At 34.1% G+C, this 23,133-nt stretch overlaps 1 protein-coding gene across 3 annotated transcripts in view; it reads left to right on the top strand.

Annotated features, from left to right (window-relative positions):
* Positions 1–20,439, top strand: part of anne (polyamine-transporting ATPase anne boleyn) — a 47,423-nt gene extending 26,984 nt beyond the window's left edge. For all 3 annotated transcript variants that reach the window (XM_090115828.1, XM_090115827.1, XM_090115826.1), the window contains 15 exons: positions 2,799–2,961; positions 3,265–3,469; positions 3,934–4,120; positions 4,857–4,992; positions 5,182–5,347; positions 5,714–5,914; positions 6,559–6,759; positions 7,694–7,819; positions 11,101–11,254; positions 12,236–12,357; positions 13,441–13,558; positions 14,577–14,710; positions 15,511–15,672; positions 16,257–16,383; positions 19,199–20,439. In XM_090115828.1, coding sequence (XP_089971954.1) covers positions 2,799–2,961; positions 3,265–3,469; positions 3,934–4,120; positions 4,857–4,992; positions 5,182–5,347; positions 5,714–5,914; positions 6,559–6,759; positions 7,694–7,819; positions 11,101–11,254; positions 12,236–12,357; positions 13,441–13,558; positions 14,577–14,710; positions 15,511–15,672; positions 16,257–16,383; positions 19,199–20,163 — 3,167 coding nt within the window. In that variant the 3' untranslated portion in view covers positions 20,164–20,439. The remainder of the gene's footprint in view (positions 1–2,798; positions 2,962–3,264; positions 3,470–3,933; positions 4,121–4,856; positions 4,993–5,181; positions 5,348–5,713; positions 5,915–6,558; positions 6,760–7,693; positions 7,820–11,100; positions 11,255–12,235; positions 12,358–13,440; positions 13,559–14,576; positions 14,711–15,510; positions 15,673–16,256; positions 16,384–19,198) is intronic.
* Positions 20,440–23,133: the final 2,694 nt, after the last annotated feature.

The raw sequence follows: 23,133 nt of genomic DNA, 5'->3' as shown, positions 1-23,133 counted from the left end.
TAATACATACACACACATATTAAGAAAAAACACTATTTTTAACGTTCATGATATTTTTGATGTCATTTTTGTTATTTAAACTAGTTAAAAAACAGTTTAAAAAAGTTCTGTCTTGGACGTCCGTGTGTCTGTATGTGCGGATCCTTTTCCTTGTTAACACGATAGCGACCGAAATACTTTACTAATCGAGCCTGTTTTTTTCTCTTACGCTTGAGTATGCTCAGGAATAGAACCCTTTCATTTTTCAGGGTCTGATTCGATGTGGTTTAATTGTTATTAAATAAACAAAAATAATAATTAATAAATATTTATTAAAAAAAAAATTATGAGGCGTGCACTTTTGGATTTTCCAAATTATTTTATAATGCTTACAACTTAAGAAATACATACAGGGTGTACCAAAAAGTAGTGATGAACGGAAGCTGAGAGGTAGAGGACCTAGAGGGCTATCCGAATAACCCCCATGTATGTTATGCGATTTTTCGTATTTTCGGAGTTATGACGTTTTTTTCAATTTTTCACCTATCGCCGAGTACGATGATATTATCACTCATGCTGACGTCAATGATTGCGGAAGATGCTTGATTTTTTTTTGTGTGCTAAGCTGAAAGATAGGCCAATTCAGTATGGTAACATTTATTATCGTTAGATCTTTGAATGGAATAAAAAAAGAATTAAATGGCAAGAAAGATGAAATTACCCAGTATGTTCACCACTTCAAGGGCTCGTTAAAAAATAAAATCACATAAAAAAAGTTTTCCGTTTGACTTTTAAAAACTTGCTCTATCTATCAGATAGCTACCCTGAAAATTTCATTTTATTATTCAGAAGGCTTCAATCGAAAAATTTAAATCTAAATGTGGTAAGTGCATAAATTGAATTAACATGATGATCATTAAAACCAATAAATAGGTGTTTAATTACCAGAAATTTTTAAAATAACCCCGCCGTTGCTCAATGCAAGTGCGACATCACCGTAAAAAGTTGTCTTTTAAATGTCTGAATGCTCTTTTATCATTTTTAATGGTTTCGTCTGCTACTATGAATTTCCGGGTTATTTCGTCCAAATTGTGGCAGTCTCTCGTCTTTGTAGTATCCCCACGAAAAAAAATCAATAGGGTTTATGTCCGGGGACCGTGCAGGCCAGGCTAAAGGGCAAAGATACCCTGAAAGATGGATTGGTCGTTGCAGCCTGCGCATGCGCCGGTGACGCCTGCCTTAAAGCCTGGCCTCTACGGTCCCTCGACCTAAACCCCATTGATTTGTTTCAATGGGAATACTAAAAAGACCTCGGCTACTTGAGAGAATGCCACAATTTGGACGAAATAACCCGGAAATTCATAGTAGCAGAAGAAACCATTAAAAATGATAAAAGGGCATTCAGACATTTAAAAGACAACTTTTTACAGTGATGTCGCACTTGCATTGAGCAACAGCGGGGTTATTTTAAGAATTTCTGGTAATTAAACACCTATTTATTGGTTTTAATGATCATCATGTTAATTCAATTTTTGCACTTACCACATTTAGATTTAAATTTTTCGATTGAAGCCTTCTGAATAATAAAATGAAATTTTCAGGGTAGCTATCTGATAGATAGAGCAAGTTTTTAAAAGTCAAACGGAAAACTTTTTTTATGTGATTTTATTTTTTTACGGGCCCTTGAAGTGGTGAACATACTGGGTAATTTTATCTTTCTTGCCATTTAATTCTTTTTTTTATTCCATTCAAAGATCTAACGATAGTAAATGTTACCATACTGAATTGGCCTATCTTTCAGCTTAGCACACAAAAAAAATCAAGCATTTTCCGCAATCATTGACGTCAGCATGAGTGAAAATATCATCGTACTCGGCGATAGGTGAAAAATTGAAAAAAACGTCATAACTCCGAAAATACGAAAAATCGCATAACATACATGGGGGTTATTCGGATAGCCCTCTAGGTCCTCTACCTCTCAGCTTCCGTTCATCACTACTTTTTGGTACACCCTGTATATTATATACACCATGATTTTGTTTACCCTATAAATTTTATTTGTACGTATACACTCACGATGATACTAATTAATTGGGCAAAGTTTTAAAATTTGATTCTTAAAAATAAATTTAAAATGTTTAAACATCTACATTTTAACTACAATTTTGCCTTTCTTTCGATTTGGGACCTCTCACGGTCACGGCGTTTCCTATTGGTCACGCGCTCCGTGCGATGTCGCACGCAAGTTTAGAAATTAAGTATCGCGGTCCGCGTGGTTATTTCATTTTTTACCCAATCGTGAAAAATTACAATTTTTTTTAATTTAATTTGGATAACATAGAAGGAATTTTTGACAAGAAAAGAGAACGTACGAACATTATTAACGGAGTAAACAGTATCATGATGTATAAACATGTCTTTTGTTAATATTCTGATAATGATTGTTTAATAGTTGGTCTCTTTAATAGTTTGTTAGGTAATCTTTATTTAATTGCTTCATCAGTTTAATAGTGTTGTTAAATCTTATAGAAATATATAATCTAGTTTTTACAATCATTTATTTATTCAGAATTGTTTTATGCTATTATATTTCTTATTCAGATAGAAAAAGTACTAATTTATTGCTCCTAATGTTCAGTCAATACCAATAGTTATTTGAGATATATACTTAGTTTATTATTGTTTATGCCCTTTCCGAAAGTGCACAGTATATCTCTCTAATATTTTTAATCAAAGTTACCACTAAATCTAAGAGATTGTACATTAAACTGTACTGTACTGTTTTTTTGTAAATACATTTTATTATATTTTAATCCTAGATGTACAGCAATTCCAATACTTCAGACACAAGAAACAATGCATAGTATGGGATCCGGCTAGATCGAAATGGATAAGACTGGCGGGTGTGGAGCGAGGGGCCACGTGCGCTCAACTACATTCACTGGCCGCAAGACCACCGTGCACGGAACGACGGCTTCGCATGTACGATAATTTATTTTAATATGCCTAAATATACAACAAAAACAATCACAATCGCCTAAAAGTTCATCAAAAAGTGTCCAAGAGGCGTTGTATAAAAAATTTATTGAAATTAACAACTTATTTCGTTGCAGTTATGTTCAGAGTCTATTACGCTTATTGGAAAACTATGCCTAATACAAGCCTAGGCAGAGTTTTGCTACGGACAATTTGATTATCTTGTTTTTTATTGCACATCTATATGTGCGTATCTATATATGCGTATATGTATATCACATATTGAATCTATGTATAATAATGTTGCAGGTTAAACATCTATGGCCTGAATGAAATCAAAGTTCCAGTACAAACAATATTGACTCTTATTCTTCTAGAAGTTTTCAATCCATTCTATGTGTTCCAATTGTTCACAATAGGAGTCTGGTTAGCTGAGCGTTATTACTATTATTGTATTGCTGTTGTATTGATGTCTACTTTTGGTGTTGCTACTTCAGTTATACAAACTAAAAAGGTTAGTGCTAATGAATGTTTTACATCTGTAACATTTACTGAATTCATCCAATTCGATCTATTAAATTCAAAGAAAATATATTGAAAAAGTGTTCTGGCAAGATTTACCTTGTGGTAGTTTTATGTGATATTTACTGACCTTAAATTTATTCATTTTGCAGCTTCATGTTCACTTTTGTTTTATAAAAAATACTAGATTTCCGCCCGCGTTTTCAAAGGAAAACCCGCATAGTTCCCGTTCCCATAGGATTTCCGGGATTTTCCGGGATAAAACCTATCCTATGTGTTAATCAAAGTTACCCTCTATATGTGTGCTAAGTTTCATTGTAATCGGTTCAGTAGTATTTGCGTAAAAGAGTAACAAACATCCATACTTACAAACTTTCGCATTTATAATATTAAAAAGTATTTATTTGAGAGATATTTATAGTGTTTTGATAATTTCATTGTTTTGTTTTCTATTAGAATCAGCAAAGTCTCCGAGCGACCGTGGAAGCCCATGACACAGTGGAACTATGGGGTGGAAGACGTGTGGATAGCAAGGCCTTGTGTCCAGGAGACGTTCTGGTGCTACCAGCTCATGGCTGCCTGCTGCATTGTGATGCGGCACTGCTTACTGGTTCAGCTATATTGAATGAGAGCATGCTCACAGGTAAGGTGGTAGCACAGAATACATAATAGTAGCTAAACGCTACAGAACGGACACTCTCCGCCTCCCGCCAAAAGTAAACACTTACCTCACCCCGCACGATCAGTCTAAAAATGGTCCATATTTTTCTACAGGGACGATACGTAACGAAGATTGACAACATTAATCAAATTGACTTAAAGTAATTTTATTATTTTGGATTTGTAACTGTATCGTTTTTCGTAGAAAATGTTAGATATTGTGCTGTTTACGGATGTATTTCATCAGAAAAACGCGATTTTTTTTACGCTAGTCAAAAATGTGCCAACCATAAAGCGTTAACACACACATTTGCAGTCTCTACAATGTGACTGTCAAAACAATCTTGTATGGAGTGTCCGGGGTGTGGTGGTAGTTTTGATGGTCGTGTCTGGGGATGTCTTGATGCAAGTTTTCTTATGTTTATACTGGATTGCCAATAAATGATTTCTGTTATGGTTGGATTATACATTTTTGTCCCATGTACCACGTGTCTCGATTTGTGATTTGATGATTTAATCAATAAATAAATGAAACTGTTCCACTAATTTTTCTCAGCGATATAATAATAAATGGCGGGCATATATACTAAATTTTTATTTTATTCAACTTAAATTTCGCCTCACATAAAGACTCCTAGATAATAACAAACTAGTGCTTAAATATGGTCAAATCAAAATAGTTTATGATGACCCATACAATAATTACAATATTTTCCCAGGTGAATCGGTTCCCGTAACGAAAACAGCGTTACAGCGAATTGACAAAGAGTTTAACTTGAAGGAACATAACTCTAGCGTTTTATTCTGTGGCACTAAAGTTATTCAGACACGTTACTATAACAACGAACCGGTAAAGTAAGTATATAATTTAATACACTTCTACTAGCTAAAACTTCAATTTATTTATTGATAGAAAAAATAAATTATGTCATACAATTATCAGGTGTGCCCCAAGGATTTGTTTTTGGTCATTTTTCTTTCAATATTGATAAGTTCTTTTAAAATTTATTTCTTACATTGTAAATTATTGATTTGTTGTTTTAGAGCGCTCGTATTACGCACAGGGTACAATACAAGTAAAGGCCAGCTAGTTCGTAGTATATTATACCCGGTTCCAGCTGACTTCAAATTTGACAGAGATTCGTACAAGTTTATATTTATTTTGGCTTGTATCTCCGTATTGGGACTTGCGTATACTGTAGCATTAAAGGTAAATTTGAACAGTTCTTACTATTTTGGTTATTTAATATTATTTTGCATAGATACACAGATAATTTAATGTTTTTTGTATTTACAATACTTAACACATTTTTAATAATTCGATAATGCTGTCAATATCTTTTAGCTTGAATATTTTGGATAATATTACTACTGTCCCTTCATAAATAAAAATAATTATAAGTTGTTTTATTAACTTTTACTATAACGTGAACGTTTAGTATTTACTTATTGTTATTCTTTTACTCTGAAAGTAAAAGCCATTTTGTACGGTGAATATTTTGTATGTTATTGTACATATTTTTATATCTGTGCATTGTACAATAAAGTGTTTTTTATTTATTTTTTTTTACTCTAGGCAGCCAGATCGCTAACAGCCCGCGACATAGTGATCAAAGCGCTAGACATAATAACTATAGTAGTTCCCCCGGCGTTGCCCGCGGCCATGACAGTTGGACGTCTGTACGCAGTTGCGCGGTTACGACGCGCGCGTATTACTTGCCTTAATACTAGAGCGGTTAATGTTAGCGGCTCGCTCGATTGTATCTGTTTTGATAAGGTGAGGAGATTATTTAGAATTTAGCAACAATTTTATTGAACAAAAAAAAATTGGTTGATTACAACAATATATAAATCCCAGACTCCTAATATACCTTTCGCTGTATTTTTGGATGATGTTATGTTTGACATATAAATTTAAAACATTTATGTGAGATGTTACAAAGATTTACACAATCCTTACCCGTTATCACCTCCATTCTCAGAGTGTATTCTGTAGTTTAATGACAAGTTAGATAGCGATTGTGCAAGTGTACAATTTATTGTCCTGAAAAAAGTCCGGGCACACTAACAGAAGACGGTCTAAACATGTGGGGGATGGTAGCCGTAAAATAGCGATTGTTGTTGTTGATTGTTGCAAGCTGAATTGTACTTTATTGCTTAACAACAAGCGTCGCTATTTCTTCAACAATGAATTATTGCATGTAGTTGTGCTCATGTACGTATTTACTCTGTGCTTTACTCAGTCGAGTTTTATAACGTCGGGTCTTATGTTTAGCTATAAATGATTATATATATAATCTTCTGGTATATTTTATATGTAAAACTTTTGTCAATAAAGAATTTTTATTATTTTTTATTTAAATGGGTGTATACAATTTATCGTCCTGAAACAAAAATTAACTAGCTATTTCTGGTCATTAGACGGGCACACTAACAGAAGACGGTCTAGACATGTGGGGGGTGGTAGCCGTCAGTACTGCGACCTCCCCCCCACTACTGGGCCAGGCTCAGCGGGACCCGAGACAGATGAATGATCTACACGAACTGAAGATCGGTATGGCCTCCTGTCATAGCTTGACGGTCCTACATGGAGAACTGGCTGGTGATCCACTTGATTTGAAGGTGGGTAAAGTGAGGGTAGTTTCGGAAATGTTATTTATTTATTTATCACTAGCGGTCCGCCCCGGCTTCGCCGGTTTTACATATTTCGCAATAAAAGGTAGCCTATATTCTTTCTCAGGGTCTAAAGATTGTCTGTGCCAAATTTCATCAAAATCGGTTAAGAGGTTTATACGTGAAAACAATACATACATACATAATTACATAATTACAAACTTTTCCTCTTTATAATATTATTTATTATTTATTTATCATTAAATCAAATAACCATTACAGGCTTAACCTAATGCGGTATTGACTAACACTAAAAACTTTACACAGAAACTAAACTAATAATAAAACAACTTAAACTAGTTTTGCAAGGTTTTGTGATGGTTTAGACTTTAGAAGTGTGAAAAAAATATTCAATGATGAATGCTCTACTTCTTACTTCTACTCAGGTATAATATTGTTGTGCACGACACTTTTAAATGTAATTTTAAAAGTGATGATGAAAAGTACATTGTATTTGGTGAGCTATATTATTTTGTAACAATGTTGTCATATACTTAGATTATTATAAATGTTATCCATATGTTTATCTGCTTTATTATAATTTTGAGACGATTTTTTTTTATGACAGAACAAGCAAAGGGGCAGGTGGGCCACCTGATGTTAAGTGGTCACCACCGCCCATATACACTTGTAACACTAGAAGTGTTGCAGGTGCTTTGCCGGCCTTTTATGTACAAATAAGCTCTTTTCTTGAAGGCCCCAATGTCGTAGTTGTTCGGGAACACCGCAGGTGGCAAATCGTAGACGATGCATACATTTCTACGTTTACATATTATAATATTATGTATATTGATTTCTGCGATTACATACCATTTTTTTATATAATAAAAATAATTTAAAATGTACTATAACTATTAACTACATTACTGGATGTTTTCAACAGATGTTCGAATCAACCGGCTGGTTACTGGAAGAGCCAGATGTTCCAGAATTATCTAACTATGAAATATTGACGCCTACCATTGTGAAACCAAAGGGATCTGCGAATATTAACGTAGATGATATGCATGTAAGTCGAATTTAACTTTAAAATGGCAAATGTGTTTTTATTAGGTAAACAATTTGTGTATTATATTATCCTACTAATATTATAAATGCGAAAGTTTGTGAGGATATGTATGTGTGTGTTTGTTACTCTTTCACGCAAATACTACTGAACCGATTACAATGAAATTTAGCACACATATAGAGGGTAATTTGGATTAACACATAGGATAGGTTTTATCCCGTAAATCCCACGGATACGGGAACTATGCGGGTTTCTTTAATGTTATAATTACAATATTACAGAGTTATGTTTTTGATAGTGTGCTGATTACTTTTAAAATCATTTTAAGGTTTCACTAATAAACCAGTGAAAATAGATTCTGTGTTTTACAAATGGATTTTAAGAATATTGAAGACCTTCAAAATACCTAACCTAACCGCAATACAATTAAATTTAAGAAGTATCCTGCTTTTGGCGTTTTATGACAAATGTTGCCATAGGTATATCATTATTATATACTAGATTTCCGCCCGCGGCTTCGCCCGCATTTTCAAAGGAAAACCCGCATAGTTCCCGTTCCCGTGGGATTTCCGGGATAAAACCTATCCTATGTGTTAATCCAAGTTACCCTCTATATGTGTGCTAAATTTCATTGTAATCGGTTCAGTAGTTTTTACGTGAAAGAGTAACAAACATCCATACATCCATACATCCATACAAACTTTCGCCTTTATAATAGTACTAGATTTCCGCCCGCGGCTTCGCCCGCGTTTGCAAAGGAAAACCCGCATAGTTCCCGTTCCCGTGGGATTTCCGGGATAAAAACTATCCTATGTGTTAATCCAAGTTACCCTCTATATGTGTGCTAAAATTCATTGTAATCGGTTCAGTAGTTTTTACGTGAAAGAGTAACAAACATCCATACATCCATACATCCATACATCCATACATCCTTACAAACTTTCGCCTTTATAATATATATTATTTCCGCCCGCGGCTTCGCCCGCGTTTGCAAAGGAAAACCCGCATAGTTCCCGTTCCCGTGGGATTTCCGGGATAAAAACTATCCTATGTGTTAATCCAAGTTACCCTCTATATGTGTGCTAAAATTCATTGTAATCGGTTCAGTAGTTTTTACGTGAAAGAGTAACAAACATCCATACATCCATACATCCATACATCCATACATCCATACATCCTTACAAACTTTCGCCTTTATAATATATATTACATCCATACATCCATACATCCATACATCCTTACAAACTTTCGCCTTTATAATATACAGTGGTGGACGTTTAATTAGAAACTCGTAACACGATGAAGTAGTCATCAAATTCATTTAACATTTACGTATTAACGTATTAAAGATTAAGTATTATTTCGTATGTAATAGAACACCCGTTTATCTAGTTTTATAAGACAATGCTTAATTTTAATCAAACATTAGCTTAAATTAATAAAATTAAACAACTTTAAGTGAAATCTGATTTCCGAGTATTTTCAGTCTGGACAACAAATTAGAAACAGCATGCTTCGCGTGATCCAAAGTCAAAACCTGTTGAAATGCCGCCAATATTCTTTCTTCTACAAATATTTTCACCGTTTTTTAAACATTCTATCTAAAAGTTTCTGAAAATTAATTTGCTTTACAGTATAAATGGTTAAAAGTATGATTTGTGACCAATCAACAAGAAAAATAATTTTAAGTTTACATTTTGACAAAAACTAGAGTTACAGGAAAATTGCAAATCATTTAGAGTGTTCGATAAAAATATATTAAATGCTATAGTTTATTTAAAAGAGCATGGTACTTCCGAAAAAGTGCCTAGAAAAGCTCTATCATGAAAAACCACTGCACGCGAGGATAGGCAAATGATTCTTTTGGCAAAGATGGATCCATTTAAAAGTTCAAATTCTATTATAAAATTAGTTTTTTCCGAAGATGAACCTCGCAATGTGTCGATGAGATCGGTTCGCAGGCGGTAATTTGAGGCAAAATTTTTTGGAGAGACGCCAGGAAAGTTCAGCTTCTTACAAGGAAGGGAACAACGTGTTTCATTTACTTAGAAATAATGCTAGTGGACAGTACGCCAGTGAAAAAGTTTTATTTTGGGATAAAACTAATATTAATTTAATCAATTTTGATGGCAAAGGATACACGCGTCGTTAAGTTAACCAGGCCTTAGATAATAAATAAACAGTTAAGCATGGCGGAGGAAACATTATAGTATGGGCATCTATGGGGTTGTTTTTACACTGTTATAATCTTTATAGACAACAACGGCTTTACAACTTCGTGCCTTAGATTGTATGAGATTTTAACACGTTTGCAAAAACATATTTTCTAATAGAATTGGAACCTTTAAATGGATCCATCTTTGAGAAAATAATTATTTGCTTATGCTCGCGAGCAGTGGTTTTTCATGGTCGAGCTTTTTTAGGCACTTAATCAGAAGTACCATGCTCTTTTAAATAAACTGTAGCATTGAATATCTTTTTATCAAACACTCTAAATGATTTTATTCTTTCCTGTAACTCCAGTTTTTGTCAAAATGTAAACTTAAAATAATTTTTCTTGTTGATGGGTCACAATTGTTACTTTTACCCATTTATACTGCAAAGCAAATTAATTTTCAGAAACTTTTATACGGCATGTTTAAAAAACGGTGCAAATATTTGTAGAAGAAAAAAAATATTGTCGGCATTTCAACAGGTTTTGACTTTGGAACACTCGAAGCATGCTGTTTCTAATTTGTTGTCCAGAGTGAAAATGCTTGGAAATCAGGTTTCACTTAAAGTTGTTTAATTTTATTAATTTAAGCTAACGTTTGATTAAAAATAAGCAATTTATTATAAAACTAGATTAACGGGTGTTCTATTACATATGAAATAATGCTTAATCACTAATACGTTAATACACAAAAGTAAATAAATTTGATGACTACTTCATCCTGTTACGTGTTTCTAATTAAACGTCCACCACTGTATATTAGATTAGACTAGCTGTGCTTCGCGGTTTTACCCGCAGTGCTCCGCTCCTGTTGGTCTCAGCGAGATTATATATGGCTATATATAATCTCGCTGAGACTTTCTTGAGAGATTCTTTCGGTGTTATATAGCCCATTTATCGAGGAAGGCTATTAGGCTTAATAGCCTTCCTCGATAAATGAGCTATATAACACCGAAAGAATTTTTCAAATCGGACCAGTTGTTTCTGAGATTAGCGTTAGCGTTCAAACAAACAAACTCTTCAGCTTTATAATATTAGTATAGATACATATATTTATTACATATTTCAGATGCCTCTAGAAATAGGGATAGTGCAGCAGTACCAATTCGTGTCAACACTGCAAAGATCTTCAGTGGTGGTGAGGTTACTGGGTGAAGATGTACTAAGGGTGTACTGTAAGGGTGCCCCAGAAATGTTGAGGGGTTTGTGCAAACCGGAAACTGGTAAGCATTTGTTTTTGACGTGACAACGTCTTAGGCTGATTTTAGTCTCACGCTCACCGTCAGCGCTCATAGCTCAGCGCGTAGTTTGTCAGCGCTGAGGCTCAGCGTGGCTCGTTTTAGTATCGTACTGACCGCCATACTGTACAGACGACGACCAAAATGCGGAGTGTGTTAATTATTGCTGCCGCTCCGCTCGACGCTAGAACGCTCACTGAAAGCAGAGGCGCTCGGGCCATCGTCAGCGCCGACAGCTACGCGGGGCCGACGCGCGACGCGTACGGCCGCGTAGCTATCAGCGCTGACCACTGTGCGCGCTGATAGGTACGCATCATTTAAAAACGCTTCCTAGAAGTCCATATATCTCGGCCATCAGCGCTGACGGTGCGCGTGCCGTCGGCGTAAAACTAAAACCAGCCTTATAATTCGATAGAGCCGGATGCACGCACGAAAAAACATGACTCATGCGGCGTTACCTCGCTCTGAGGCGTTCCATGTTAGGCTTGAAGTGCAAGCGAGAGCGCGGAACGAGCGACAAAGAAGCACAATCGGACGTTGTCGCGTTCTATCGTCAGTAAACCGACTTTACAGGCAACCAATTTTTTTAATAGAATTTTTCGGAAATGTGATATAAATATTTTGATTACGGTAATAATCGGAAATAATGCCTTTTTAAATCACAGTATGATAAGGAGGCCGTTCATAGTTTGCACGGATAGATGATGAAAAAAAATCTTATCCTGATTTCTTTTTGGTTATTTTCGATTAGATTTGTCGGTTTTAGTACACTGCACTGTTACAAATGTAACTTTATAGTATTGTGATATAAATATTGGTAATTTGATGCATAATTAATTAAAATTCAGGATAAGAAACCAATTTTTTTTTCTGTTTTAAGTTTATGAAAGACAAAGTTTCACTTAACTAGGTAAAATTACGATGGCATATTTTAAAAATATTGAAGAATAAATCTTTTATTTGTAGTTCCGAATAATCTAAATGAAGTGTTGAGTTCATACGCCGAGAAGGGGTACAGAGTAATAGCAATGTCGACCCGCATTATGGAAACTACATACAAACAATTGCAAAGAATGGATAGGGAAGAGGTAAGAAATTTAAAGTTTAAATTTATAAAGAATAGAAAAAATTCGATCACGAGGCGGGACTCGAACCCGCATCCTTCGCGCCATTCCGGGGCGGATGCCTGACCAACTCAGCCACTCGTGACCCGCCAGAGCAATCGAATTTATTCTATTCTTTCAGTTTTATGTGTCTGAAGGGACACACCGCGCGCCATCTATTGAGATGATTAACAACCATTTCAACCAATATGAAGCACTTTTCAGTGAATACAATATTGTAACGATGGAACACGACCTTTTTTGTTGAATTTATATTTTTGGTTTTATGGCATTCAAATGCTTTATAAATATAAATTTATAAAGAATAGAAAAAATTCGATCACGAGGCGGGACTCGAACCCGCATCCTTCGCGCCATTCCATTTTGAAATGGTTGTTAATCATCTCAATAGATGGCGCGCGGTGTGTCCCTTCAGACACATAAAACTGAAAGAATAGAATAAATTCGATTGCTCTGGCGGGTCACGAGTGGCTGAGTTGGTCAGGCATCCGCCCCGGAATGGCGCGAAGGATGCGGGTTCGAGTCCCGCCTCGTGATCGAATTTTTTCTATTCTTTATAAATTTATATTTATAAAGCATTTGAATGCCATAAAACCAAAAATATAAATTCAATTTAAAGTTTAACAATTATCAGTTTAATTTTTATCTTCGTACCAAAAACCTTTAAAAAAATGTTTAATACATTTTTCTATTTATAATTAATACAAGATACAATATTGGGATGGATGAGTCAATTTATTGTTTTATGTAAGTATTCAAAGTATGTAGTTATATACAAGTAGCAGAGTCTTTAACATTATAGACCTTTGTATTATCCGCTATCGTATTAAGTTACAATATATTCTAAACTGTTATCTCTTCAGAAAATGTTTCTCTTCATTATTTCATAAACGTGACAGACACAAAGTAAATACTTTTTTTTATTGGTTTCTTTTTAAAGCGTCTTTTTTCAACACGTTTTAATATAAACATTGTTCAAAATATTACAAAGTGAAACAGACAAAATATTGTATTGCTAAACTCACATAATTTATCTTTTAAATTCAGGTAGAATGCGAGTTAGAATTCCTAGGATTAGTAATAATGGAAAACCGACTAAAAGCCGCTACGACAGGAATCATAAGGGAGCTGAAGGAGGCAAACATACACATAGTCATGATTACAGGTATTTATTGTTGACATATAGTGTCGATTTTTCTTGGGAAATTATGTTGGGAAACTATATTGCACGCCTCATAAGCGAAGCGTTGAGGTGGGTACTACTGTCGCTTCGCGCAAAACATCTGATTTTTCAAACTTAAAATGTCTTTATGTATCATACATTGCACTTGTAAGATAATACATACACACACATATTAAGAAAAAACACTATTTTTAACATTCATGATATTTTTGATGTCATTTTTGTTATTTAAACTAGTTAAAAAACAGTTTAAAAAAGTTCTGTCTTGGACGTCCGTGTGTCTGTATGTGCGGATCCTTTTTCTTGTTAACACGATAGCGACCGAAATACTTTACTAATCGAGTCTTTTTTTTTCTCTTACGCTTGAGTATGCTCAGGAATAGAACCCTTTCATTTTTCAGGGTCTGATTCGATGTGGTTTAATTGTTATTAAATAAACAAAAATAATAATTAATAAATGTTTATTAAAAAAAAATTATGAGGCGTGCACTTTTGGATTTTCCAAATTATTTAGATTATCCAGTCGAATGATTGTTATACTAGTACAATGTTATAAGTTCGTTTGTTCGTTTCGTTAGTTCTAATAAACTAACAAACCAATATTATAACTATATTGGTTTGTAGTTGTTGTGTAGTAAATACGTTATTTTTAGTAAGTTCTATCGTACATATTTTTTGCCTGTAATTTATGTGTATTTAAATATATTCTAGTAGAAAACTGATGTTATTTGATTGATCAGTGACATTTTCTATACTACATAATAATATTATAAAGAGGAAAGGTTTGTATGTATGTATGGTTTTCACGCATTAACTACTGAACCGATTTTGATGAAATTTGGCACAGATAATCTTTAGACCCTGAGAAAAGGCTACCTCTTATTGCGAAATATGTACCACGGGTGAAGCCGGAGCGGATCGCTAGTATGAGATAAGAATGAAAAATTTAACCCCGATTTATTTCTGATTTATGTACGTATAAATATTTATTATCTTACAGGTGATAACATACACACAGCAGTGAGTGTGGCCAAAGAGTGTGGTATATTAGCGAGCGGGGAACGAGTGGTCCATCTCACTTTACATCACGAGAATGGCGGACCCGTTCTTTACTGCCAAAGCACGCTGCATGGGGTAAGTTTTATAATAAAACAAAGACTTGAGACGTGAATTTGATATTTTTGATTTAAGGCATTCAAATGCTTTATAAATATAAATTTATAAAGATTAGAAAAAATTCGATCATTCGTCCCGTGATCGAAATTTTTCTATTTTTATAAATTTAAACTTGAGAGGTGTCAAGGGACACCCGGATGGAACGTAGTCACTAAAATAACTGGCTTTTTTCTATGAGAGAGCGAGACAGACAGATAAACACGCACGCCGCACGGCTTACAACAATACAAAAAGTATCGTTACAACTTTTCGTCTAAATTTTTTCCATATAGCCCCCTTCGCAACGCTCGACAACTAATTTCCAATTATTCATTTATACATAGAATATCTACTTGTATGTAACAATATTCTTATAACTGTGTTTGTAATATTCAAAGTTTAATAAATTCCAATATGTTTAATAATTTGAAATGCGGGTAGATGGAAAAATGTTATTTGTTGTGTAAATGTGTAAAAACGTAATGTAATATCTAAAGCCGGTTCAATCTATAAGGCTTAGTGTATTAAAAAATGCGTAATAGTATTAATTACATACCAATAATCTGTAAAACCATTCAGAAAGAACGATTTTTTTTTTGTTTGTTTACATATATTTTACAAAATATAGCACATCTCAAGTGATTTACATATCTTTAAGCAACCAATATGATTCAATATCATGTTATGATGCAAATATTTAAAATACAGATGTGCATTCGTACCTTATTGAGTACTTTTGGTCCTTCGAGCCGGATCTCATCAATTTTTCATTATTCTAGGTACCAATAGGCAAGCGTGTGCCGTTCACGGGGGCCAGTAAGACGGAGGACAGCGGGGTGGGGTCGTGGGGCGCGGGGGGAGAGGGGGCGAGCGGGAGGGGGGACGTGGAGGCCCCGCGAGGGGTGGGGTACAAGTTTGTGATGAGCGGGGACGCTTGGAGGGTGAGTTTGTTTTACTTATTATATTTTTAAAATCAGTTTTTGAATAGATACATAACTAACATATTTATTTCACGAAAAATAAATGTATTATAAAATATATGTACACTTATCTTTCGGTCAGTTTCGCGAATTCGTTAAATATTTACAAAACACTGTCATCGCGCAATTTGCGCGTTGAATGCGCGTATTCTATTGCTAACAGCGCCATTCGTTCAATTTTGAACCTACGCTCAATCAAGCGTAGGCATAAAATAACTCGAACGGTTCCATAAGTAATGGAATACGCGCTCTCAACGGATAGGTGCATACTGAATATCCATAAGCTATGAAGCTGGCTAATGAAATGGTATTTTTTAAGCATATGTTTGTTTTGACGTGACAACGTCTTATAATTCGATAGAGATGGCTGCACGCACGAAAAAACATGACTCATGCGGCTTTACCTCGCTCTGAGGCGTTCCATGTTAGGCTTGAAGTGCAAGTGAGAGCGCGGAACGAGCGACAAAGAAGCACAATCGGGCGTTGTCACGTTCAACTATCGTTAGTAAACCGACTTTACAGACAACCAATTTTTTTTTAATAAGGCTCTCCGTGAACACCACCCGTCCAGTGTGGGTCGTGTGATAGAAAGAGGCGCGGTGTTCGCAAGAATGTCGCCGGATCAAAAGCAACAACTGATAACTGATTATCAGGCCCTTGGCTATTATGTTGGTGAGTTATTTGCTTACTAAGTACTTATTATGTATAAAGATACTGCTTTCCGAATCGGTGGTAATTGTAAAAAATATGTAATGACGATTTGAAAGTGCTGCGAAAGTTTAATTGAATAAATAAATGTTTGAGTTTGAGTTTGAATTATTCATCATTATTGAAGTTATAAAAGTTTCTTGTTTGTCATCGATGAACGTGAAGATGCGATTTGCGTCAGATACTATTAGCTAGAGAGCTAGCGCAAAGCTACCTGTATGTATTTGACCAGAGCTGGATTTTTGTGTGTTGATTCCCCTATACCTACTATACATGAGATGAGGAGTCACTAAGCCCAGAGTGGTGGACGGGGCGCGCGCTTAGGTAAGACAGGTGGAAATTTTTGGCGAACTTTGAAACCATTTGACCACGTCTGCCATTTTGATATTTGAAAATAGATTATTATTACTATCGGAAAATAACAATGGCAGACCATTATCACGCGGATAACATTCTGGCAGACACTTATGAAAGTGCTGAAAAAAATACAATTTTGAAAGTATTTGACCAGATCTGCCATTCATATATTTTATTTATTAGGGTCTTAAGAACTTATTTTCGAAACGGCAGACATTTTCATTGCGTACAGACTTCAGCAGACAACAAAAACTAGCTACTACATGGTCAGATCTATGCATACAGTACTATCTCTGTAGCTATTTTTTTCCATATATATCAATATTATTCTCACTCTAGCCTATAGTATTTTTATTTTATATAGTTACTAGCATTCAAATAGTCTAGGTTTTATACCTGAGAGGGCTCTTTTCGGTTCCCACTCTAACGGTTATTGCCAGATGTTTTCAGTACAGATTAGATACTAGCAGATAGGTACATCACTTCCATGCAAAAGTGAAAATTACTACGCTATAAATAGCCTAAAAAATCTTAATAATAATAATTACGCTTCACAGCAAGAAGAAATGTACGATATGTACCCGCACAAAGTCGATATTGTGTTGCCTACCGTTCGACTCAATGGCTAGGGTTGTAACTACCTTTAATAATTATTACCAAACTAATAAACCGAGTGATGCGAAATAACCATAATTCTTTTAGAGTTTGATAAAATGATCAGGCAGGTATTTATTTTCTTTAATCCTTCTCTGAATTCTCGGTTACTAAATTGTATCGTTGAAATTATTAATTATTAATCGCGTAAATTTAATAAATAATCATATGGAAAACACTTTTCATTTGTTTTTTTACTTTCACGCCCAACTACTATACAATAATTACGTTTTTTCGGTATTTTGACGAGAAAACGCAGGAAACATCCGTTGTATCATTTTAGATAGATTGTATATTTTGTATCTGTAGAATTGAAATCAAAGCTATGTATATGTTGTCTCCATTCTTTTCTTATCGGATTGTTGATCCCAATGCGAATGCGTGACTTAAATTTAGTTTTATAAAAGACAATTAAGAACATCAAAAATAAAGTGATACGTAAATATTTCACAGTGTAATATATTATGTAATTAATAATAATTATATATTTATGAAAAAATAATTACATCAGATTTAATAATCGCAATTGTTTTGAATGTACATATGAATAAATGATTACATCATAATAGTAATAATCACAATTGTTTTATTTCCCATTTGTTGCAACCCTAGCATATTTTCATGTAGCAGCAGAAGTACCTACACTGGCGGCGCGGCGGCATCGTGCGACATCAAAGGCATTGCCTTACTAGGTAAGTTTATAATGATTAATTCTTTAATAATTATTTTTGACTTTACTCATTTCTGTTATTATATAATTAACGTTTTACTTTTACAGAATCCGATTCAATGGATTATGAAGACGAGTCACACAACGCCATACGATAGTGATGATGAATGAACATTTCAATAAATGCATGCGTGTTTTTTTTATGTTGTTTTGTAATTGTTAATTATTGTTTCTTAAATAAAGAAATAAACTAAATATTTAAATGATGATTTGTTATTTGCAACACAACTTTATATTTGAGATTCTTTACGAATGTTTTGTATCATCAAATTTATAAATTTTATTCCATAGTTTTCAAAATTAAATGTAAATGACCATAAAAACATTAATAAAGTAAATCATTGATGTAAGGTCAGGGAACGTAATACATATATACATCTGACCATGTAGAACCTAAGTCTTGTTGACTGCTGAAGTCTGTAAAGTTTAGTTGTCTGCTGAAGTCTGTACGCAATGAAAATGTCTGCCGTTTCGAAAATAAGTTTTTAAGACCCTAATAAATAAAATATATGAATGGCAGATCTGGTCAAATACTTTCAAAATTGTATTTTTTTCAGCACTTTCATAAGTGTCTGCCAAAATGTTATCCGCGTGATAATGGTCTGCCATTGTTATTTTCCGATAGTAATAATAATATATTTTCAAATATCAAAATGGCAGACGTGGTCAAATGGTTTCATAGTTCGCCAAAAATTTCCACCTGTCTTCCCTGAGCGCGCGCCCCGTCCACCACTCTGGGCTTAGTGACTCCTCATCTCATGTATAGTAGGTATAGGGGAATCAACACACAAAAATCCAGGTCTGGTCAAATACATACAGGTAGCTTTGCGCTAGCTCTCTAGCTATATAATATTGTACGGAATTAAATCCTAAAAAAATGCTACACTTAGCAATAAATTAAATTTATTTGCTTGGTTTTGTATACACAGGGCGAAATGAGTAAGGTTCATTCGATATAACCTAACTTATGTTTAAAGGCTTGCAAATGTTTTAATCTCGATTAATTTTGTTAACTAGATTGGCAATATTCACTTACAGGTATGTGCGGTGACGGTGCGAACGACTGTGGAGCCCTGCGGGCCGCTCATACGGGCATATCACTATCAGAACTAGAGAGCAGTGTAGCCGCGCCCTTCACTAGCTCGCACCCCGACATCGTCTGCGTTTCCCGAGTACTACGCGAGGGAAGGGCGGCCTTAACTACCAGCTTTGGCGTCTTTAAATTCATGATCGCGTATTCCCTTACAGAGTTCCTCTCCGTCGCTTTTCTCTACTATTTCGATTCGAATTTAACAGATTTCGAATTTCTGTTCATAGATGTCGCTCTGATCGTCAATTTCGCCTTCTTCTTTGGTATGACCGAAGCCCATACTGGTAAATTGTCCAAAATACCCCCATTGACTTCTCTACTTGGTATTGTTCCCCTCGTATCGCTGATTGGACAAATGTTTCTAATAACAATCGCACAATATTTGAGCTATCTAGCGATTACGTACTTCCCGTGGTACGTGCGTCATACGTTCGAAGGTGAAGAGGCCAATAAGTGTTGGGAGAACTACGCTATTTACACCATTTCTATGTTCCAGTACATTATTCTGGCTATCGTTTTCAGCCACGGCGCCCCCTATCGTAAATCCGTAGTGACAAATAAACAATTGATGATTAGCATTCTCGTCATGTTAGCTATTTGTATTTATATCACCGTGTCTCCCGCGCAATGGTTAGCTGATTTCTTAGAATTACAGATGCCAAAAGATACTTTAATGGCGTACATTGTTTTGGCTCTAGCGTGCCTCAACTTCGTCTTTGCCCTGTTCTTTGAAAGGGTCATCGTTCAGTATTTAATGGAGATTAAGCAAATGGTGCCGAGCTTTATAAAGGAACAGCACGTTAGGAAAACGCCGCATTTATTATTGAAAAGGCAGTTAAATAACATGGACTTTTTGGAAGGAAATAGCTCCGTTGATTTTGTGGGCGAAGACACCTCAGTGGAGGGTAGATGAAAATTATTTTCGCCGTGTATACGGTATACTTTTAGACGCGTTTTAATATGTTACCTCGATTTGAAATTCGCTTTTAAGCGTTCGAAACGAACGAAATTATTTCTACATTCCGTAAATGCTTTTTTATTATTGTTTTTGTTTTTATTAATAATTTTCATGATCGCGTATTATTTATGAGTATTAAAACAGATTGATATGTTTTTTGATATTATTTGCTTAACAGATTCTAGATAAAGAATGTATTTTATAATATTTTTGTTGTGAATATTTGTCACAATTTGTTTATACGTAAGTTGTTTTAATGCAAGATTTTTATGCATTTTTTGTTTAATATAAGACGTATAACACGAATGTTATAATCTCATATAACACTATAAATATTTAAGGGATATTATATTATGATAAACTTCGTAATATTGCATTACGCATATCTTTCTTTTTATTAATAAAAAATTCTTATAAAATAATATCTGTATGAGAAAAAAATCTATAATTTTATAAGTAAGTACATAATTATTGTATTATGGTTAAATTCACTCTTCTCTTTGGTTTTATAGTTGTTTAATATTTTATGAACATTTCTTATGCATTATCTTATGAATAGTGTTGTTAAAGCACAGTGTGATAATTAGTTTTATTATAAGTGCCTTAATAGTTTTAAGATTTCGAACTGTGTTCAATTTTAGACCTTATCGCCTAGATTATAAAAGTAAAGTCACGGTAACACAATTTTTTAGAAAAATAAAATTCCTGTCTGTTATTACTTATTTATCTTACAAAATAGTATCAAATGCTAAGGGTGCTTTTCCACCAATAATGAGCTAGGATGAGTTGCCACAGATTAAGTTACTATGTAAGTGTAGCGAGGAATGTGTTTGTAAAAACGCTGCATTTAGTTTGAAGTTTGAAGCAATACTATTGGTTACAGTCTGGCCAGCCAAAGCTGAACCCAGTAAAGGGCGGCAAATTAAAAAAAATATGGACCTGGTAACATCGGCTTTAGTAGGAAAAAAACATTTTGATACTTTTGATATTCTTAAAGGTGATCAAAGGTGATCATTAGGTACACAACATAGCAGGATTTAAACATTATTAAAGCAAATGATTTGAACCGTTTTCAACAAAACTGACAACTAACTACGCAGAAACGCCATCATGACATTTCATAGTGTGGCCGCTACAAAAAACACTGGGTTCAGCTTTGGCTGGCCAGACTCTATTTACAAACACAATCCTCGCACATTATTGGTGGAAAGCAGCCTAATAATGATACATATTTCACAATCCTAAAATTTTAGTATGTTTTTGTAAATTTAATTCACAATCATATTGTGTAATATTTTCTTTAATATTTGAATGCATTTATATCATGGTGCTATGTGACGTATGCTTATAAAATTGGCTATTATAATTGCATTACATTCTTTGTAATAGCCGTCCTAACTTACTAAACAGACTTTACTTTTATAACTCTTAAAAACTAAAACTCAAATACAGCATTTGAAACTGCAATATGCATAAGTTAATTTTGAAAACTTAACTTGCATTTGTAGTTAATTTTGTATGTTGGTGCTTAAATTAATATATTTGAAAACAAATGCGATTGTTACCATCAACTGTTAGTCAAATTATAAATCAGCTTGATCCTAGCGCAGAGTATACAAATATCGTAAGTTTATAAAATGGATATACTTGGGTAAGTATGTGATAAAAGTATGATACATTGTTGATAACATTTGAAATATATTTAATATTTATTAGTAATAGTCTCAAGTAATAATTATACTTGTTAGAAGGTTTGTCAGTTATATTTCACAAATTAAAATGTAACTATATAATTGTGTGTGAGTAAATTTACCCAATAAAATTATGTTACGAATTCATCTATCTCAATTTTATAAAAATTGGAGACAGAATCTGCCACAATTTTAGTTTAGATCCTGAGTGTAATTTAAACTACAAAAATTAGTTTGCACCGCATGTCAGTATTGTAATAAATTATTGAGTGTAGATAGAGGAGTACAATCTCTATGAAAGAAAAGTGTCCGTTAAAATGTATGAAATACGGATGACGCTACGAGAAATGGCAATTTGGAAATGGCGCGCTTTTTCCAATTTAATTGATATAGACTGTAGTGTAATAAACACGTTTTAATATAAGATATAACTACATTATACATTATTACTAAAGAAATAATTATTAAAGTTTTTCTCACTCTAACGCTTGTTGATTCTTTGTAACATGTTTTTGCCGTCTCTTCACTTATTAAATGTATGATGGATTGTACTCTATGATCTACCCTCCTTAATTACAATATAATTGTAATCGATTTTATGAAATACCTAGATAGTGTGTACTGTGTGTAATATTAAAAATGAATTCACAATATTTAGCGTTTTTTATTGTGCCCCATGACCTTGAATAATGCACTGCATTACCTTGTTTTATATCAATACTAGAGGTCCGCCCCGGCTTCGCCCGTGGTACATATTTCGCAATAAAAGGTAGCCTATGTCCTTTCTCGGGTATCAAAATATCTCCATACCAAATTTCATGCAAATTGGTTCAGTAGTTTAGGCGTGATTGAGTAACAGACAGACAGACAGAGTTACTTTCGCATTTATAATATTAGTATGTATTTTTATTACTATTTTTGAACCTTAAAATAAGTTTCTAATGGATGGAGCCTTGGAGGTCAAATAGGTACAAAATTATTTACTGACTATTAAAATATAAACTAATATCAAATTGTCTGTTAATTATTTTCTTCTTGTTTAGTTAAACAAATAGTTTCCGAATTTTTTGTTTTAGAATAACAAACATACAAGCTAAACTGTACATTATAGGGCGTGGAGTTGAGAGTCGTAAATTTTTTTGTGGTTAGCTATTGTCCTATGGAACCTAAATCTGAAATTTCACTTTGAGGAAACTTTTAGTTTTTGAGTGACAAATTTTTGAAAATCGGAAAA

The sequence above is a fragment of the Colias eurytheme genome, chromosome 24 (genome assembly GCF_061535395.1).
Source record: "Colias eurytheme isolate Ceu_HAF_F1 chromosome 24, ilColEury1 Martin Lab GWU primary, whole genome shotgun sequence".
Lineage (NCBI taxonomy): Eukaryota > Metazoa > Arthropoda > Insecta > Lepidoptera > Pieridae > Colias > Colias eurytheme.
The sequence above is the reverse complement of the archived record's forward strand: the minus strand, read 5'-3'. Positions and strand labels throughout refer to the sequence as shown.